Source organism: Meriones unguiculatus, chromosome 10, assembly GCF_030254825.1.
Source record: "Meriones unguiculatus strain TT.TT164.6M chromosome 10, Bangor_MerUng_6.1, whole genome shotgun sequence".
NCBI lineage: Eukaryota > Metazoa > Chordata > Mammalia > Rodentia > Muridae > Meriones > Meriones unguiculatus.
In genome coordinates, this window is record NC_083358.1 from 82,455,271 (window position 1) to 82,470,086 (window position 14,816).

Sequence of the window (14,816 nt, forward strand, 5' to 3'; positions counted from 1 at the left end):
TTGGACTCGAGAGACCACAACCTGTAAGCCATTCTAATACATAATGTTTAGGAGTGCTTGCTACTCTTGCAGAGGACCTGAGTTTCTTCCCAATATCCTTTTCAGGCAGTTCATGGCCACCTGTAACTCTAGTTCGAGGGGATCTGAAGCTCCCTTCTGACCTCTGCACTCATATACATAGACCCACCTGCAAACGCTCACATACACATAATAAAAAATAAAAGCTCATAAAAGAAAGGTCTGTTGTAATTTAGTTTTATTTGTAGAATATGCTGGAAAAAAAGTTGTTGCTTTCTAATAAAATCAAGATTTTTCAAAAGTCATCATTTTCCAAAACTCACTCATTATTATGTAAAACAGAGATCATGGGAAGGGTTGGCAGAGCCATTAGCATTGCTGGCATTTTGTGTCATTATTCACAATATATTGCATCAATAAATTCATGCACAATAAATAAATGAATGTGTTTAATTCAAATTTTCTAGAGGGTTAAACTTATTACTAAATAATAGGATAATTGCACCACCTAGTGGTTATATAAAATTGACGTTTCATTTCATCAAGTTCTAAGTAAATATCAGTTCATCTCACTGTTCTACATAGGTGTAATCCTTGAGAACAGGGGCTCAAGGGATACAGGGATGGGCTAGATTAAATGTCTCACCTCATGAAGCAGTTGTAATATATATTGTGATGAGCAAAGAAAAGCGGCAGAATTTTACAAGGGACTGTTAAATTTCCAGATGATTTTAATATATTTGATAAGAAAGCATTAGGTAGTTTACAAATGTCAGATGACAAACATTCCAAAAAAATAAGATCTTCCATTTAATGTGATATAATAAGGCTACCTTAAAATAATTTTTGAATACAAGAATGTAGCCAAAAAGGAAAAGCCTCACACATCATCTGAAAATGGTAAAGAAAAAGTATGACGCTTTTGAGATATTAAATATTTAATTGCACACATGTATAGCCTGTCTCACTGATATGTATGCAAAATTATACAAGCAAGGTCATTCTTGGTAGCACAGCTAATTTCTTCTCACAGCACCTGAGCAATTCTAGTTATTACGGAGACCATTAAAGATTCAATTGATGTTGTTGATGTCTTAATAAACATGGTAGTTGTTTCCTGTTTACTCAGGAACTCCAGATTCAAATTCTTCTGATACACTGTCACCTCCAGTTCCGTTGACACTACATCTCATTTCATCCCTTCTGACTGCCTTAAATTCCATAAGAAATCAATATAGCTCCTCCCTTGCAGGAAGGAATCCCTCTTCTCACTTACCTTCTTCCTAACTCCACCCCGTAAGCTGCACACTTATATAGCTGAACATGTTGTAGAGAAAATACACAATCAAGCTAGCCTTGAATTTAAATTGGTCCCATTAATTCAAATAAACTCCCTCTGAACCCAAGAATACTGTTTCTAAGTTTACCGTCGTTATCTAATTATATTCTGTCCTTCCCCTCAAATTTCCAAGGTTCCCTTATCCTAACTAGAAGTTGATGGCATTCCTATTTCCCCGAAAAAGAAATTCAATTTGATAAGAGTACATTCAAAAGTTTGTATCATTACTTTTAATGGCCAACCACCATCTGCTCCCATTTGTTTCTATAGTGTTCTTAGCTGTTACATGAGGCCATTGGTTCCCAACCTTCCTAATGCTGTGGCCCTTTAAAACAATTCCTCATATTGTGGTGCTCCCCCAACCATAAAATTATTTCGTTGTTACTTCATAACTGCAACTTTTCTGTTATGAATCATGAATAATGCAAATCTGACATGCAGTATTTCTGGTATGTGACCCCATGTGAGGGTCATGACCCAGAGGTTGAGAACCACTAAGGCCTTTGTGCACTAGCTCCAGCTCGTGTAAGCCCTCCAACATCATCAGTTCCCATCTCCACCATATGCTCCACTTACAAAGCCTTCATTCTCATACTCAATGTTCTCGCTCTCACCTGCTTTTCCAAGTATAACCCCATTTCTCTTCTACTCTATAGCACAGATTCTCAGAATTCGCCAAATTATTCTGCCACCATTCTCCCTGCAACTGTTATTTAAAAGACCCCAAATAGCCTGAGTATTACTAACTCCAATGGTCACGTCTCAGCCATCATTTTGCATGGATTGTTCTCTCCTTTGAAAAGTTTGATTTTCAGAATAAAACATTTCACTGGTTTTCCCTGATCTGAGTATAGTCTCAATCTCTTCTTTAAGTCCTATATTTTATTTGGGGGGGAGGGGGCTAGAGGTTAAGGGGGCTCAGAGGTTAAGAACACTCGCTGTTCTTCCAAAGGTCCTGAGTTCAATTCCCAGTCAACCACATGGTGGCTCAGAACCATCTATAGTAAGATCTGGTATGCAGGCAGAATGTTGTATAAATAAATCTTACAAAAAAAAAAAAAACTAATGCAAAGTTAGTTTAAATATATATATATATATATATATATATATATTATTTGTGGATTAATGTAAAGAATGCTCAGTCCCTGCCCCCACTAATAATGTCCTTATTGGTTTTTACAGAACTTCATACATATTTGAACTCCTGTCACATCAGGGAAATAGTGGAATGTTTCCCATAACAGTTGCACTGCATTAAATCCCCTTCCTCTGCAGCTTTCCAGCACTGGCTATTGCTTTCTCTTTTTATAATAGTCACTCAAACTGGCTTTAATTTCCCTGACAATTGATGACACTGAGCATTTTCCCATTTACTTACTAACCTTTGTATTAATGTTTTTTAAGAAATGTCTATTCATTGTCTGCAGAACAAATATTTGCTGGAGTCTAGTAAATATTTAACAAACAAGACTTTCCAAGCTGGAAAATTATATATATATATATATATATATATATATATGTATGTATGTGTGTATGTATGATGTATATATATGAATAACTACAGACTGAGAACTCTTATCTCCTGTCTTCTTCTGAACACTAAAGTAAAAACAATTTTCCTTGCAGTAGGAGCACAGTGACTGAATGATTAAGTTCAGTCTTAATCTCAGTAGTGTTCATTCATATGAAAACAAGCTTCAAGCTATTTTCTGAGTATGGCTCTCCCACGCAAATAAGCCTTCATTAAAGAGACGGCTAACTGTACACTCATTACGGTTTTCTAGTGTTACTAGTTTCCCCCACTGAAACCAAAAAGGGAAAGAAGCATGCACCATGGAAGGAAAGACAGCCGAAGAATGAATATTCCAGTCCGTTCAACTGCAGAATGGAAGTAATGCCCAGGAAATTCGCTCAGTGCAAGGGCTTTCCCTTTCATTTTACCCTTGGTAAATGAAATGAAAAAAAAAAAATTTCACTACAAGTAATTTACAATTCTTCTAATTCCATATTCTCTCAAATGTATTCTAAGACTCAAAGGCTTGGCGCGATAGTGATGAAATTCACTGGATTTAAACTCAAATCTCCACTGATTAGAAATGTCATCTGTCTCAAACTCATAGCAAACTAGAGACGGCCTACGGTTAAAGCGGCACTTGTCTTAAGAGCGACATGACGACCGTAAAGGCATGGCTGCTGTGTTAAACTTCACTTCTGACTTACAGAAAAGTTGCCATCTGTCTCCCATGACAGCAACCGCCGCCTCAGCGGTCCATCCCTAAAGGCTTCCCGGGGCCCTGTGTTCTGTCTCATACCGAAATAAAGGGGGTGACAAGGAGACCGCGGTGGCTTAAGGGGCATCTGTCTAAGGCGAATCCCTTCCTAGCCCTGGCCAAAGCGCTAGGACCGGCCGCAGCCGGGAGGTGGGACACGCATTCCTCCTTCCGGAAAAGAAGACCGAAGCTCGCGCTGCCCGCATCGTCACGCAATTTCGGGTTCGAGAAACCCGTCGGTGCGCTGTGTCGCGCCAAAAATACGTAAGAGATCAGACCAAAGGGACAAGCTGAGGGGCGCACGCGGAAGCACCGGCTCCGGCGAGGGCAGAGGCGCCGCGGACAGGCGAGCGGACGAAGAGCCGGCGCCGTCGGAAGTGACGTGTCAGGAAGCTGTCCGGCTGAGAAGTCGGACTCGGTGTGCCGCTTCGTACCCGGCGAAGCGCGCAGCCAGGCGCGACAACCGTGCACGGCGGTCGGCTCCAAACGAGGCTTGCGACAACGCGAGAATTGGGGTTTGAGACTTGGCTTTTCTCCACCCACCGCTCCACCCCGCCCATGCCTGTGACGCACGCATCGAATCCCGGCCGCCTCCGCCAATCAAGGCGGCTGGGCGCGAGAGAGGTCGGAAAAAGGACCTGTAGGCCACGCCCCCCGCGCGCGGGCTCTCGGGAAAGCCTCACCCGGCTATAAAAGCGCTCGCGCGGCGCGCGGAAGCCTCTTCCGCTGAAAGCTGGCTGCTTGTTGGTAGATACCTCGCCGAGTTGGTGTTGGGGCCTTAATTGTGAGTGGCCAAAATGTGGGAGCCGCGAGGCCATTGCGGTGCGGGCCACTGGCCGTTTGCACCGCGGAAGTGCGCTGAGGGCTAAGCGCGCCGGACACGTCTCTTTGAAACCAATGCGCTGTTAGGCGGCGCCACGCCAAGGACCGCCACCCCTTCAGTCGGATGGTGAGTGACGCTTGCGAGTTTTAACTTGAGTTCTGGGTTGTGAAACTCCATGTGTCTTTGGGACCTGCCAGCTGTGGCAGTCTCCCTTCCTAGCCATGGAAGAGCATGTTCTTGTTATTGGCAAAGCTGTCACCATTTCATTGGTACCAGATTCTGACTTGAGCAAGTAACATTCCAAGCTGATTAGAGTGCGTGACGCCGGGATGTTGGATGTACATATCTTTAAACTAGCTTTAAATGTTCGTAGGTGACGCCTGAACTCATTGCTGCTGATGGCTGAGGGAGACTTGATAAGGTAAGACGCTTCCGGGTAGTGAATGGGCCTTTGAGGTGCAGTTTGCACATGCACTAACTTCTGAGTTATGTAGATGATAACCAGCCAATTTTATAGAAAGTCGCTAAACTGATACGGGATGTTGGGACTAGAAGAGTGCACGGATATTCTGTAATGCTGTTTTTACTCCTCTTGCAGGTACTGTTAGAAGTAATAGTAGCTGAGATCATCCGGATGCCTTACAGGGAATCTTCACTTTTAAATCTTGAAATGACTGTTGTGAATAGTAGTACGACAGTTACCAATACAGTCCTGAGCCTTTAACACCAAATAAAAATTGATGGGTAATAAGACAGTGTCCTGTTTACTTCTTGGAGGTTGTGTGAGTTTTAAAACAGACATTTGCACAGAAAATAACTGTTAACCAGAATGCCAAAGGAGGGGATAGCTTTGATTGCTACAAAAATGCACTGGACACATTTTTATTAATTAATGTGGTAGTTAATTGCTTGGATTGGATTTACATGTGATTACAGAGGCAACCAGTGTATAGTTCTCTTTACGGAAAGATATGTAGTGCATGTTTCTCTCCAAGCCCTTAAGTAAGCACATGCCGTTAAAGTTTTACCTCCTAAAGTGAAGTTTGAAGTGCCAATTAAGGGCTGTGGGTTTCCGGGTTGTTTTTTTGTTGTTGTTGTTGTTGTTTCTTTTTCTCCATTTAATCGCTGTAGCACCCTTGTCCCTCCCTGTTACCCCCTCACCTCAGGAGAGGTCCTACAGGTACTTAAGGATTGTTTACAGTCCTATTAAAGTCAGTGTGATCTTGTTACTGAGGTTTTGGGGTTTGAGATGGGTACAATACTCAATGTTCAAGAATGAACATAAACTCATCTCAAGGAAGATTGGGACCGTGAGAGATTTATCAGCACAGGGATTCTTGCATAACATGGAATCCAGATTCTCAGCCATCTTAACCCTACTTTCCATTTGAAAAGGGAATGGCTTCTGAAGTTGTCAGTAGGTTGTATGGTCACTGGGTGCTCGCAGCTTCATGGTATTGCACTATCCATAAATTGTGTCAGCTTAGTCTTGGGAAATCTGTAGGCATAGTCAAAAAATCCCAGTAGATGGCACTCTTGAGTCAAAAAGCAGCATAACAGTACCAGCAGTTTGATAGCTGCCTGCTGAGTTACAGGGAAATTTTTTTACTATAGCCAAAACCTGTCCTAAGCCCTTGTTTAATACTAAGGCACTTCAAAGTAAATTGTGATGTAAGTATCTTGACTTTACTCCAGCTTACAGTTTTGTTCCTTACTGGCCCTTGATTTCATTTAACAAATGCTACGGAGATAATGAATTTGAGAAAGTGATATGCCAATCTTAGTGTGGATTTTAAGTAGGTCAAATGTGAGAACCTAATCATAAAAGTTCCTAGTTCAAATAAACTCAATGATTGTAAAAAGACTTGGGGGGAAATTCAAGAGGGCGAATGAAATTTCACTGAAGTACCTGTACCCCAAGACTGCTGGATTCTCTCAAAAGCAGAAAGTAGAAATGGAGGAGTTGTCATCCATGGCTTGGTGCCAGGTACGGAGATTGAATACTTCCCATCAGTTTCTTTACTGTTTCTTATGCCTCCCATAAATTACAGTCTGGTAACACTTTTTATCCAAGGGACAAAGGCAGGGACTCTGGTATAAACACCAGGAGTATCTTTGATTCCGCAGCCATAACCCCAGGAAGTCACCCCATACACAACCCAGGTCTCATCAGGCCTTTCACACATAAGTGGTCCTCCACTGTCTCCCTGGCAGCTGTCCACACGGTTATCTTCTTGGAGGTTTCCAGCACAGAGCATTCTCCCAGTGAACAGTCCCTTGTAACGCTCTTTACAAAGCCTCTTGGGTAGCAAGGGCACAGCTGCTTGTTGCAGAGTTCTTGAGTAGGCACGACCTGCTCAGACCAAAGAAAGCTAAGTTAGTTGATGAGATTTCATCTAATCACGTAACAGGTTGGTGAACATTTAGTAATTTAAAATATTGCAGCATTGGCTGGTTTCAAGATGGTGAGTACTTTTAAACACATAAGATGGTAGGTGTTTAACATAGGGATGTGGTATTAAGATGGTTCAAAAGTGTACCAAGTGACATTCAGATAGTCTGCTTCCTGGTAGTGAAAAGGCTTAAATGTACAACTGGTATGTCCTGCATATTCTTAGTCTAGTAAGTGGCAATAAATAGACCATCCTAGACATCCTGGTCTAGGATGTATCCAAAAGAAAGCAAAATCTGTAATGAAGCAATCAGTTCTAAAACAGCCTTTCCAGAGTGACTTGCTGCTGTGAAGTAGCAGGGAAGTCTAGCATTCTGGTTAACCCAGTTGTTTCCTGTTGCATAATGAGATTTGTTGGTACATGCAAAGCACATTTCCAACACTTACTACAACGTATGCTTGTTTGACACTCGAGTGTGATTATACATGAACTTTTTGATGGAAAGCCACCAATCTAAGATTACTCATTTAATAGTTATTTTTTAACTGAGACCTTGGTCTTAAGTTTTAAGGCTTGTCCATCAGTACAGGCTACTTGATGTGCACTAGTGTGTCTCCACAGCTTCAAGCAACCACATTCACCTAAGAACCTATGGTGAATGGTACCGTTGCTTACAGGGTACAAGTAGAAAAGGACTGGGTGAGGAAGAAATCTAAATGTTTTTCTTCAAGCTCAGCCTCTCCACCTAAGACATATTGCTGTTTTCTGGCCAAACATCAACCTGTTGAGGATTCCCTAGCAAAAAGAACAAACACCAATGTCCTCTACTGGGCCAACTTCTTCAAAATCATCTGAAAGAGCTTTCTAAACGACACAGGATTCCAGATTGATTTCTTGGGTGGAGTCCTTTAAATCTCTTCCCTGTCCTCAGTGGTCTGAGTGACTAAAAGTAGAGCACCTTCTGCCCCACTGGCAATTGAATTCGACAAGCTTGTGCTAAAATTTGGAGTTAGAACCACCACTCCTGAGGATGTGAATCAAGGCTGTGTGTGTACATTTCACGCCTGGCAGACTGTGAGCCTCGAAGCTTGAGTCCCTCTAAGGCCGTGGTTCTAAACTTCCTAATGCTTCGAACCTCTAATGCTGTTCCTTATGTTGTGGTGACCCCCAGCCATAAGATTATTTTTGTTGCTGTTTCATAACTAATTTTGCTACTGTTCTGAATCGTAATATCTGTTTTCTGATAGACTTAAGTGACCCTTGTGAAGGGGTCACAGCCCACAGGTTGAGAACCACTGATCTCAGTTCTTTATCATGGCACATCCTAACATATGTGGACACCAGACAGAAAGCTGTCCAGTTTTCCTAGTTTGTTTCTTTGATTTTTATATTACCTGTGTCTCCCCATCCTGTTATGTGACAATTGGAGGCTGTTTTCTGTGGCCTCTCTCTCCATAGAGGTAAACAGGCTGGCAAAACGTGGCTGTTGAGTCTGGCACATTGCTCCCCTGGTCCTTGTAATCTCACCAGGGCAATGTCGTAGTCACTGCTGTCTGGCCGATAGTTCCTGTGAATCACAATCTGTTGAACCCCTATTTCTTCTTCATACTCCTCTGGTACCAAAGTATGATAATCCCCAACTCGAACTGCGTAACTCCTCGAGTTGTTACCATACCTGAAAGGAGAGCCAAGTGTGAAAAATTGATGATTGACAGGCAGGAATGTTAAACTATAACAAATCTTGTTCCAAATCCTGTCCTTTTGAAAACTTAGCTATCTTCCCATTTCTCTTCCCCAATGCTCACTGTCTCCTCCTGGAAGCCCACTGTTCTCACTTCTTACTTTGATTTCACTCTAAGTCTAGACTACTATTTTCTGAGAAGTAGCGAATGTGGGAGTGAGTGGAAAATAAGGACAAAGCATCAAAATGTCAATCCCTTACCAAACAGAAACACACAGTGTAACACAGAATTACTGTCCTGATTTGCCTTGTTGATTTTGCTGCCTAGAGACAAACATGGCTAACCCACCCCTGTGTCCCTGAGCTGGTGTGACCTACCTTATCCCTTGAAAGAAGCCTTGGTACCAAAATTGTGTCGGCATTCTCTCACAATTTTTTTTTAACTTACTTTAATGTCACCTCCATGAAGCCTACTTTGCCACCTTTATACTTATATTGCAACCCACCTTTCTTGGCAAACCTCCTATTCTCAGTATACTTAATCTATTGTGCTTTATTTTTCTCTATGCACTGTTCATCAGTCTCAAAGATTATTTAGTTTACTATTTAAACTGCCTTGTGAAATTAACGAATATTCCTGAGGTCCCGAGGTCCCCAAGTGAGACTTCTGGGCCCACCCACCTGGTTACGTCATCCTCATAGAAGATGACAGCTGCTTGTTCATTGGCCCCAACCTCTATTTACAGCAAGAACCAGGGCTTCTGAAACTTACTTGTACATAGCCCCAGGTACTCAGTAATATAAAATCAAACATGAGCCATAAATTTGTTTCAAAACAAGCCTTTGGTGTACATATAAATTTGCACTTAGTAAAGATGAGCGCAGGCTTGCATACTAATGGGATGGATATGCTCCTTCACTTTTACAGAAAAAATAAAATCTTAGCTGGTCTCAGAGCACCTTCAACACCTTTCGGGACTGATTGGCATTTTAAGACAGGATCTCACCCTGAAGCCAAGGCTAGCAAGGAATCGGCTATGTGTGGCCTCAGACGTGCACCAGTCCTCCAGCCACACAAAGCTGATAGTCCACGCATGCACCACCATGTTCAAGTTCACAATCAGTTTTTCAAAACTTCTTTTTGCCTGCCAAACACCGCCCCTGGCTTCTAGCAACCATCCACATGTTTCATGCTGCCATCTAACTGCTGGGGGAAGAGGTTTGAACTTTTTCATGGTAACTTTTTCCTGGTAAAAACCCTCCCTTATTCATTTTTTTTTCGTAACAAAACATGAAAGGTTCACTGTTCCCAAGACCTGCACTTGAATGTGAGTTGAAAGCATTTATATTCAATAATTTGCTAGTAGAAATCTTCTAGAAGCTAGAATTAACTGACTGCTTTATTAAAATATAACCCTTCCTCCTGTATTGGGAGAGGTTTGAACCTTCTAGTACCTCTGACCATCTTGTATAATTATGCAGCCATCAACTACGGACACGTAAATCCCTGTGGTTCCTGACAACTCTTCATTTTAAACTGGAATCATATATCTTTAAAGTGCCGTCAGGTCTTTGTTTTTTTGTCTTTTGTTTTTTTTGCCTCATATGCCAAGAGTATGTTTTTACAGATTCATTTTAAAACATAAAATTTATGTTTTACAATAAATTTATGTTTAAAATTTCTAAACTATTATAAAAATGCAAGTAGAAAAACTGTACACCAGAGCTGCTGTTGGTGGCACACACCTTTCATCCCAGCACCAGAAAAGCAGAAACAGGCAAATCTCTGTGAGCCAAAGGCCAACCTGGGCTACGGAGCTAGTTCCAGGACAGCCAGGACTACATAGACCCTATCTCTAAAGAAAAGAAAAGAAGAAAAGCAAGGAAAAGAGAAAAGAAAAGAAAAAAGAAGAAAAATCACACATCAAAATTAACTGGACCCAAAGTTAATTATACGTCTCAGGGATCTGAATAGCAATTCTGAAGATGTGGAGCTTCAAACTGGACTTTCTGTACACTTTTGGTATTAAATATATCTTTATGTATTTAGCTATCATCAAAAATTTTTAAATGGTAACAATTAGAACCACTAGCTTTCGATCCTGTTTTATAACTTGAGTCCATCATTTGCATGCAGCCCTTCCTTGTCCCCTAGATATTTAACCTTTCTTGTTCTTGTTTTTGCATGTTATACTGAACCCACATGTACATTTGTTTATATATATATATGAATATATTGTTAGTTAGGTTCTGCATATGAGGGAAGGCATGCAGTTTTATTCCTTCTGAGATGTATGACCTCGCTTAGTATTATGTATTCTAAGTCCATGTTCCTGCAAATTTTTATATCATGTTTCATTTTCTATAGGGCTGAACAGTGTATATATTCCAAATTTTCATTAACCCTCTGTGGATGGACAACTAGATTGATTCCAATATTTTGCTATAGTAATAAAGCAACAATAAACATGGGGTGGAAATATCTATGGTAAGTATGAAGTTATCCGGTTATATGCCCAGGAGTAGACTAACTGGAACATACGGCAGCTCTAGCTTTAATTTTCTAAGAAATCTTCAGACTGACTTCCACAGTGGCTATATTGATTTGCACCCCCACCGACCTTGAATAAGGCTTCCTTCCCTTTTGTATCCTCTCTAGCACTTGTTGTCAGACTTGATGATAGCCATTCTGACTGGAGTGAGGTGTTATCGCAACATAGTTTTGCATTTCCCTGAGGCTAGTGGGATGGTTTGAATAGGAATGGCCCCTTTAGACTCCTGTGTCTGAAGGATTGGCCCATAGGAAGTGGCACTCTTAGGAGTTGTGGCCTTGCTGAAGTAGGTGTGGCCTTGTTGGAGATAGCAGTCACTGTGGAGGCAGAAATTGAGGTCTCCTATGCTCAAGTTAGGCCTAGAGTGGCAGTCTCCTTCAGCTGCCTGAAGATCAATATGTAGAATTGTCAGTTCCTTCTCCAGCATCATGTCTGCCTGCTTGCTGCCATGCTTCTTGCTATGATGATAATGGACTAAATCTCTGAAACTCTAAGCCAGCCCCAATTAAATACTTTCCTTGATAGGGGTTGCCATGGTCATAGATGGTGTCTCTTCACAACAGTAAAACCCTAACTAAGGCAGCAAGGATATTGGACGCTCTTTTTTTTTTTTAAACTGTTCCGTTAATTTGCCCATTTTGTAGTTAATTTCTGAACTTCCTTGTACGTTAGCCCACTGTATTAGCTTCCTTGTATATTAGCCCACTGTAACTGCTGAAGTATAGCTGGAAAATATTCTCTCCCATACCATGGGCTATCTGTTAGCCCTGCTGATCATTTCCTTTATTTACGTGTAGTTCCATCTTTTGATACTTGGTGTGAGTCCCTGTGCTGTTGCTGTTTTAAAAGTTCCTGTCAGAGGGCAACCTTAACGGTCACTCCTTAGCTCCCTCCCACTTTCTGTTTAACAAGGTCTCTTATTAACCTAGGGCTTTGCCAGCTAGTAAAATAGTCACCTCCTGGGGTCCACCTACTGTCGCTCTATCCTTGGGATTACAAGCATGCTTTTTAAGGGGTCTGGGGATATGGTGAATTCATGTCCTCATTCATATGAGGCAAGCATTTTATCATTTTATTAAACTGAGCCATCTTTCCAGCCCAAACTTCAAGTACTCTTAAGAGTAACTATTATGCTTGAGATCAGAGGGACATCTAATAAAGACTGTGACTAGTTTTTTGACCAAGTATTTGTCTACTACAGTCATTGCTCCTAGTGGATGTTATCATATACTGCAGGGAGGAAGCTAACCATGCATGGTTCTGGATGTGGCTCAGGGCTTCTCCAGAAAATGTACAGGAAAAATTTTTCATGTATTCTAGTCTTTCTAGCTTAGCCAAATTTATGGTACATTGATAGATATTATATTAAAAAAATGTTTCTAAAACAAACATTTTAAATTTTGGCTGGCACATTATTGGGTTGTTTGTTGAAATTTCTTCAACTCCCCACAAACAAAAATTGTATGAAATTCCCACACAGATTTGTGCAAGAGAGGATCTGAGACCAGGCAGCTCAGGAAATCTAATATAAATAATCCCAAATTCTCTGACACTTTGTTATTAAGATGAGCAACAAATTACTTGACTTAAAAAGTGAAGAACTGAGTTAGGTTTTAGGGCCATATGTACAGAACATTTCCGTTTGTTCCCTACATAGCATTGTCTTTCCAAGAAAACAATGTCTTATCTCAGCCTGCCTATATCATCGGCTACCACTACAATATGCTTTTTCTCTGCTGTCTGAGTTATACTTAGAAAATCCTTTACTAAATCTGCCTATGTAAATGCTTACCATTGCTACAAAAGAAGTTACCTTACTGAGAACCTTGCAGTGTTCCTGACATCTCTGAACTGTGTGTGGCTTTAACTTGATTAGTGCTATAGGTCCCAGCAAAGACAATGTTTTCAGAACTCTTTCATATAGGAGGTCATGAGAGAATGCATGTTAAGCATTTGATACATTGATTTTTAAGCATACCTCTCATTACCTCTGGGGCTAGTCTTTCTAATTATAAGTATTTACAGAATTCCCCTTTGCAGAGTAGCAGTCTCTGCCAATTTGTAGATGCTGTGGTATTTTCAGGCAAAAAGTCAAGGAGATAAAATCAGGCAAAATGATATCCTTGAGTATATTAAGTTTGGAGAAGACTTACACAAAAATAAGAGGGTCCTTGTTTCACACACCACACATTCATCCTTCCAGAATTGTGTTGTTGATAATATGGGTAGTTAGCAAGACTTAAAAGATTCAGAAATTTCTCTCTCACTTGTATTCCTGTGCCATTGTAGACACAACGTTATTTCATAGTATTTTGTAGTAATGATTTAGAATAAGAAATAGGAAAGGCAAGTAACTTATACCATGAATGACTCAAAAGAAATTTTTCAAAAACGTAATTTACTTAAGCTTCCATTTCCATATCCACATCCCCACCATTGTTTTAACATTAGAAGAAAAAAAAACCTGTGGAAGAGGGGTTTGTGATAATGCACACCTTTAATTCTAGCACTGGGGAGGCAGAGGCAAGACACATCTTTGAGTCTGAAACCAGCTCTTCTGCATAGTAAGTCCCAGACAAGACAAAAGAACCAGCAACAAACAGGGGAAATGGTGAAAGAGGAGATAGAAAACCTCTAAATAGTGGCTCATGAGCTGTCAGCCACCCTTGTCATGCTGGCATACACATGCTTCTTGGACACACCATAAGTGTATGAAAGGCCCATGATGGGTGAGAGTTGAGTTTCTAGAATGCTACCAGTTCTCCAGTGAAGTACCCATAAAACCCATAAAGATGCAATATCTGAAATGAGTAAGCTTGAGTACCTAAAATTTTGGCATTTTGGTTTCATCCTGCCTAGGCCATCTCTTTTAGACTGTTCTGATACAAAACAGTGATGACTTTGTAAAGATAAAATAAACCTCAAAAGCTCTCAATAGTGTAATAAACCACACAGCAAATACCACACAGTCTCATTGTTCACACATGGGTGTTCTAAAGCTCTGATCCATTATCATCACAGGACCAAATGGGTTCATATCTCTACATATTCAGAGGCTCAGAGCTGGATGAAAGGAAGAGTAGGGGGCATAATAAAATATGAAATCTAGGTTTCATCCAAGGAGGCCTTAACTCAGGCTACCATGTTTTCCTATATCTCCATATGAAATACAAATGAATAGTAACTTCTCAGGGCCTGACCACTTTGCTTCTTTCAAATTTCAGTGCTTTATGATTAAAGGAGAACTGTTTGAGCCAAAGCCTCTGAATCTAGAAAATCAAAACATGGAGCTAGTTTGAAGAACTAGTAACTGACTCTATGCCTTTTAATGAACTTAAATAAAACAAGAGTAGTTTTCTCAGTCACTTCAAACAAGATGACTGTCAAATCCAGTGAATCTAAAGACCAAGTCAGATGGACATGTAACACGTTGGCAAGCAGTTTCCTCCTGCTCACATAAAAGATTCTTCCATTTCTTCTAAAGCATAGAAACTGCCGAATATCATAATCTGTTCCTCTGATCTTTAAACCTCTGTCTTCATCTTATGCTCTGCAGATAAAAGGAATCCAAGATGACATGTGGGAGCAGTTATCTGTTGATCTACATTTAGAATAATAACCGCTGTTCTCTAAAAAGCCCAGCATTCTTTTTTTTTTCTTTATTAATTACACTTTATTCACTTTGTATCACCCCTGTGGTTCCCTCCCTCCTTCCATCCCAATCCCTTCCTTCCTCCACC

The 14,816-nt window shown here is 40.8% G+C and overlaps 1 protein-coding gene, 1 long non-coding RNA gene and 1 other non-coding gene across 3 annotated transcripts in view; 2 read left to right on the top strand and 1 right to left on the bottom strand.

The window, feature by feature from the left end:
- The first annotated feature begins 4,325 nt into the window (after positions 1-4,325).
- On the top strand, positions 4,326-5,201 carry LOC110556748 (uncharacterized). The gene is made up of 3 exons (XR_002476902.2): positions 4,326-4,576; positions 4,824-4,871; positions 5,049-5,201. It is a non-coding gene; the product is annotated as an uncharacterized LOC110556748 (long non-coding RNA).
- On the top strand, positions 4,622-4,751 carry LOC132646162 (small nucleolar RNA SNORA24). Its single transcript, XR_009584287.1, has one exon. It is a non-coding gene; the product is annotated as a small nucleolar RNA SNORA24 (small nucleolar RNA).
- Positions 5,202-6,451: 1,250 nt separating the features above from the next.
- The window catches only part of Prss12 (serine protease 12), a 55,771-nt gene continuing 47,406 nt past the window's right edge, over positions 6,452-14,816 (bottom strand). Inside the window, exons 10-11 of the mRNA XM_060392797.1 lie at positions 8,238-8,518; positions 6,452-6,803 (exon numbers count right to left, since the gene is read on the bottom strand). Of these exons, the coding sequence (XP_060248780.1) occupies positions 6,496-6,803; positions 8,238-8,518 (589 nt within the window). The 3' untranslated portion in view covers positions 6,452-6,495. The remainder of the gene's footprint in view (positions 6,804-8,237; positions 8,519-14,816) is intronic.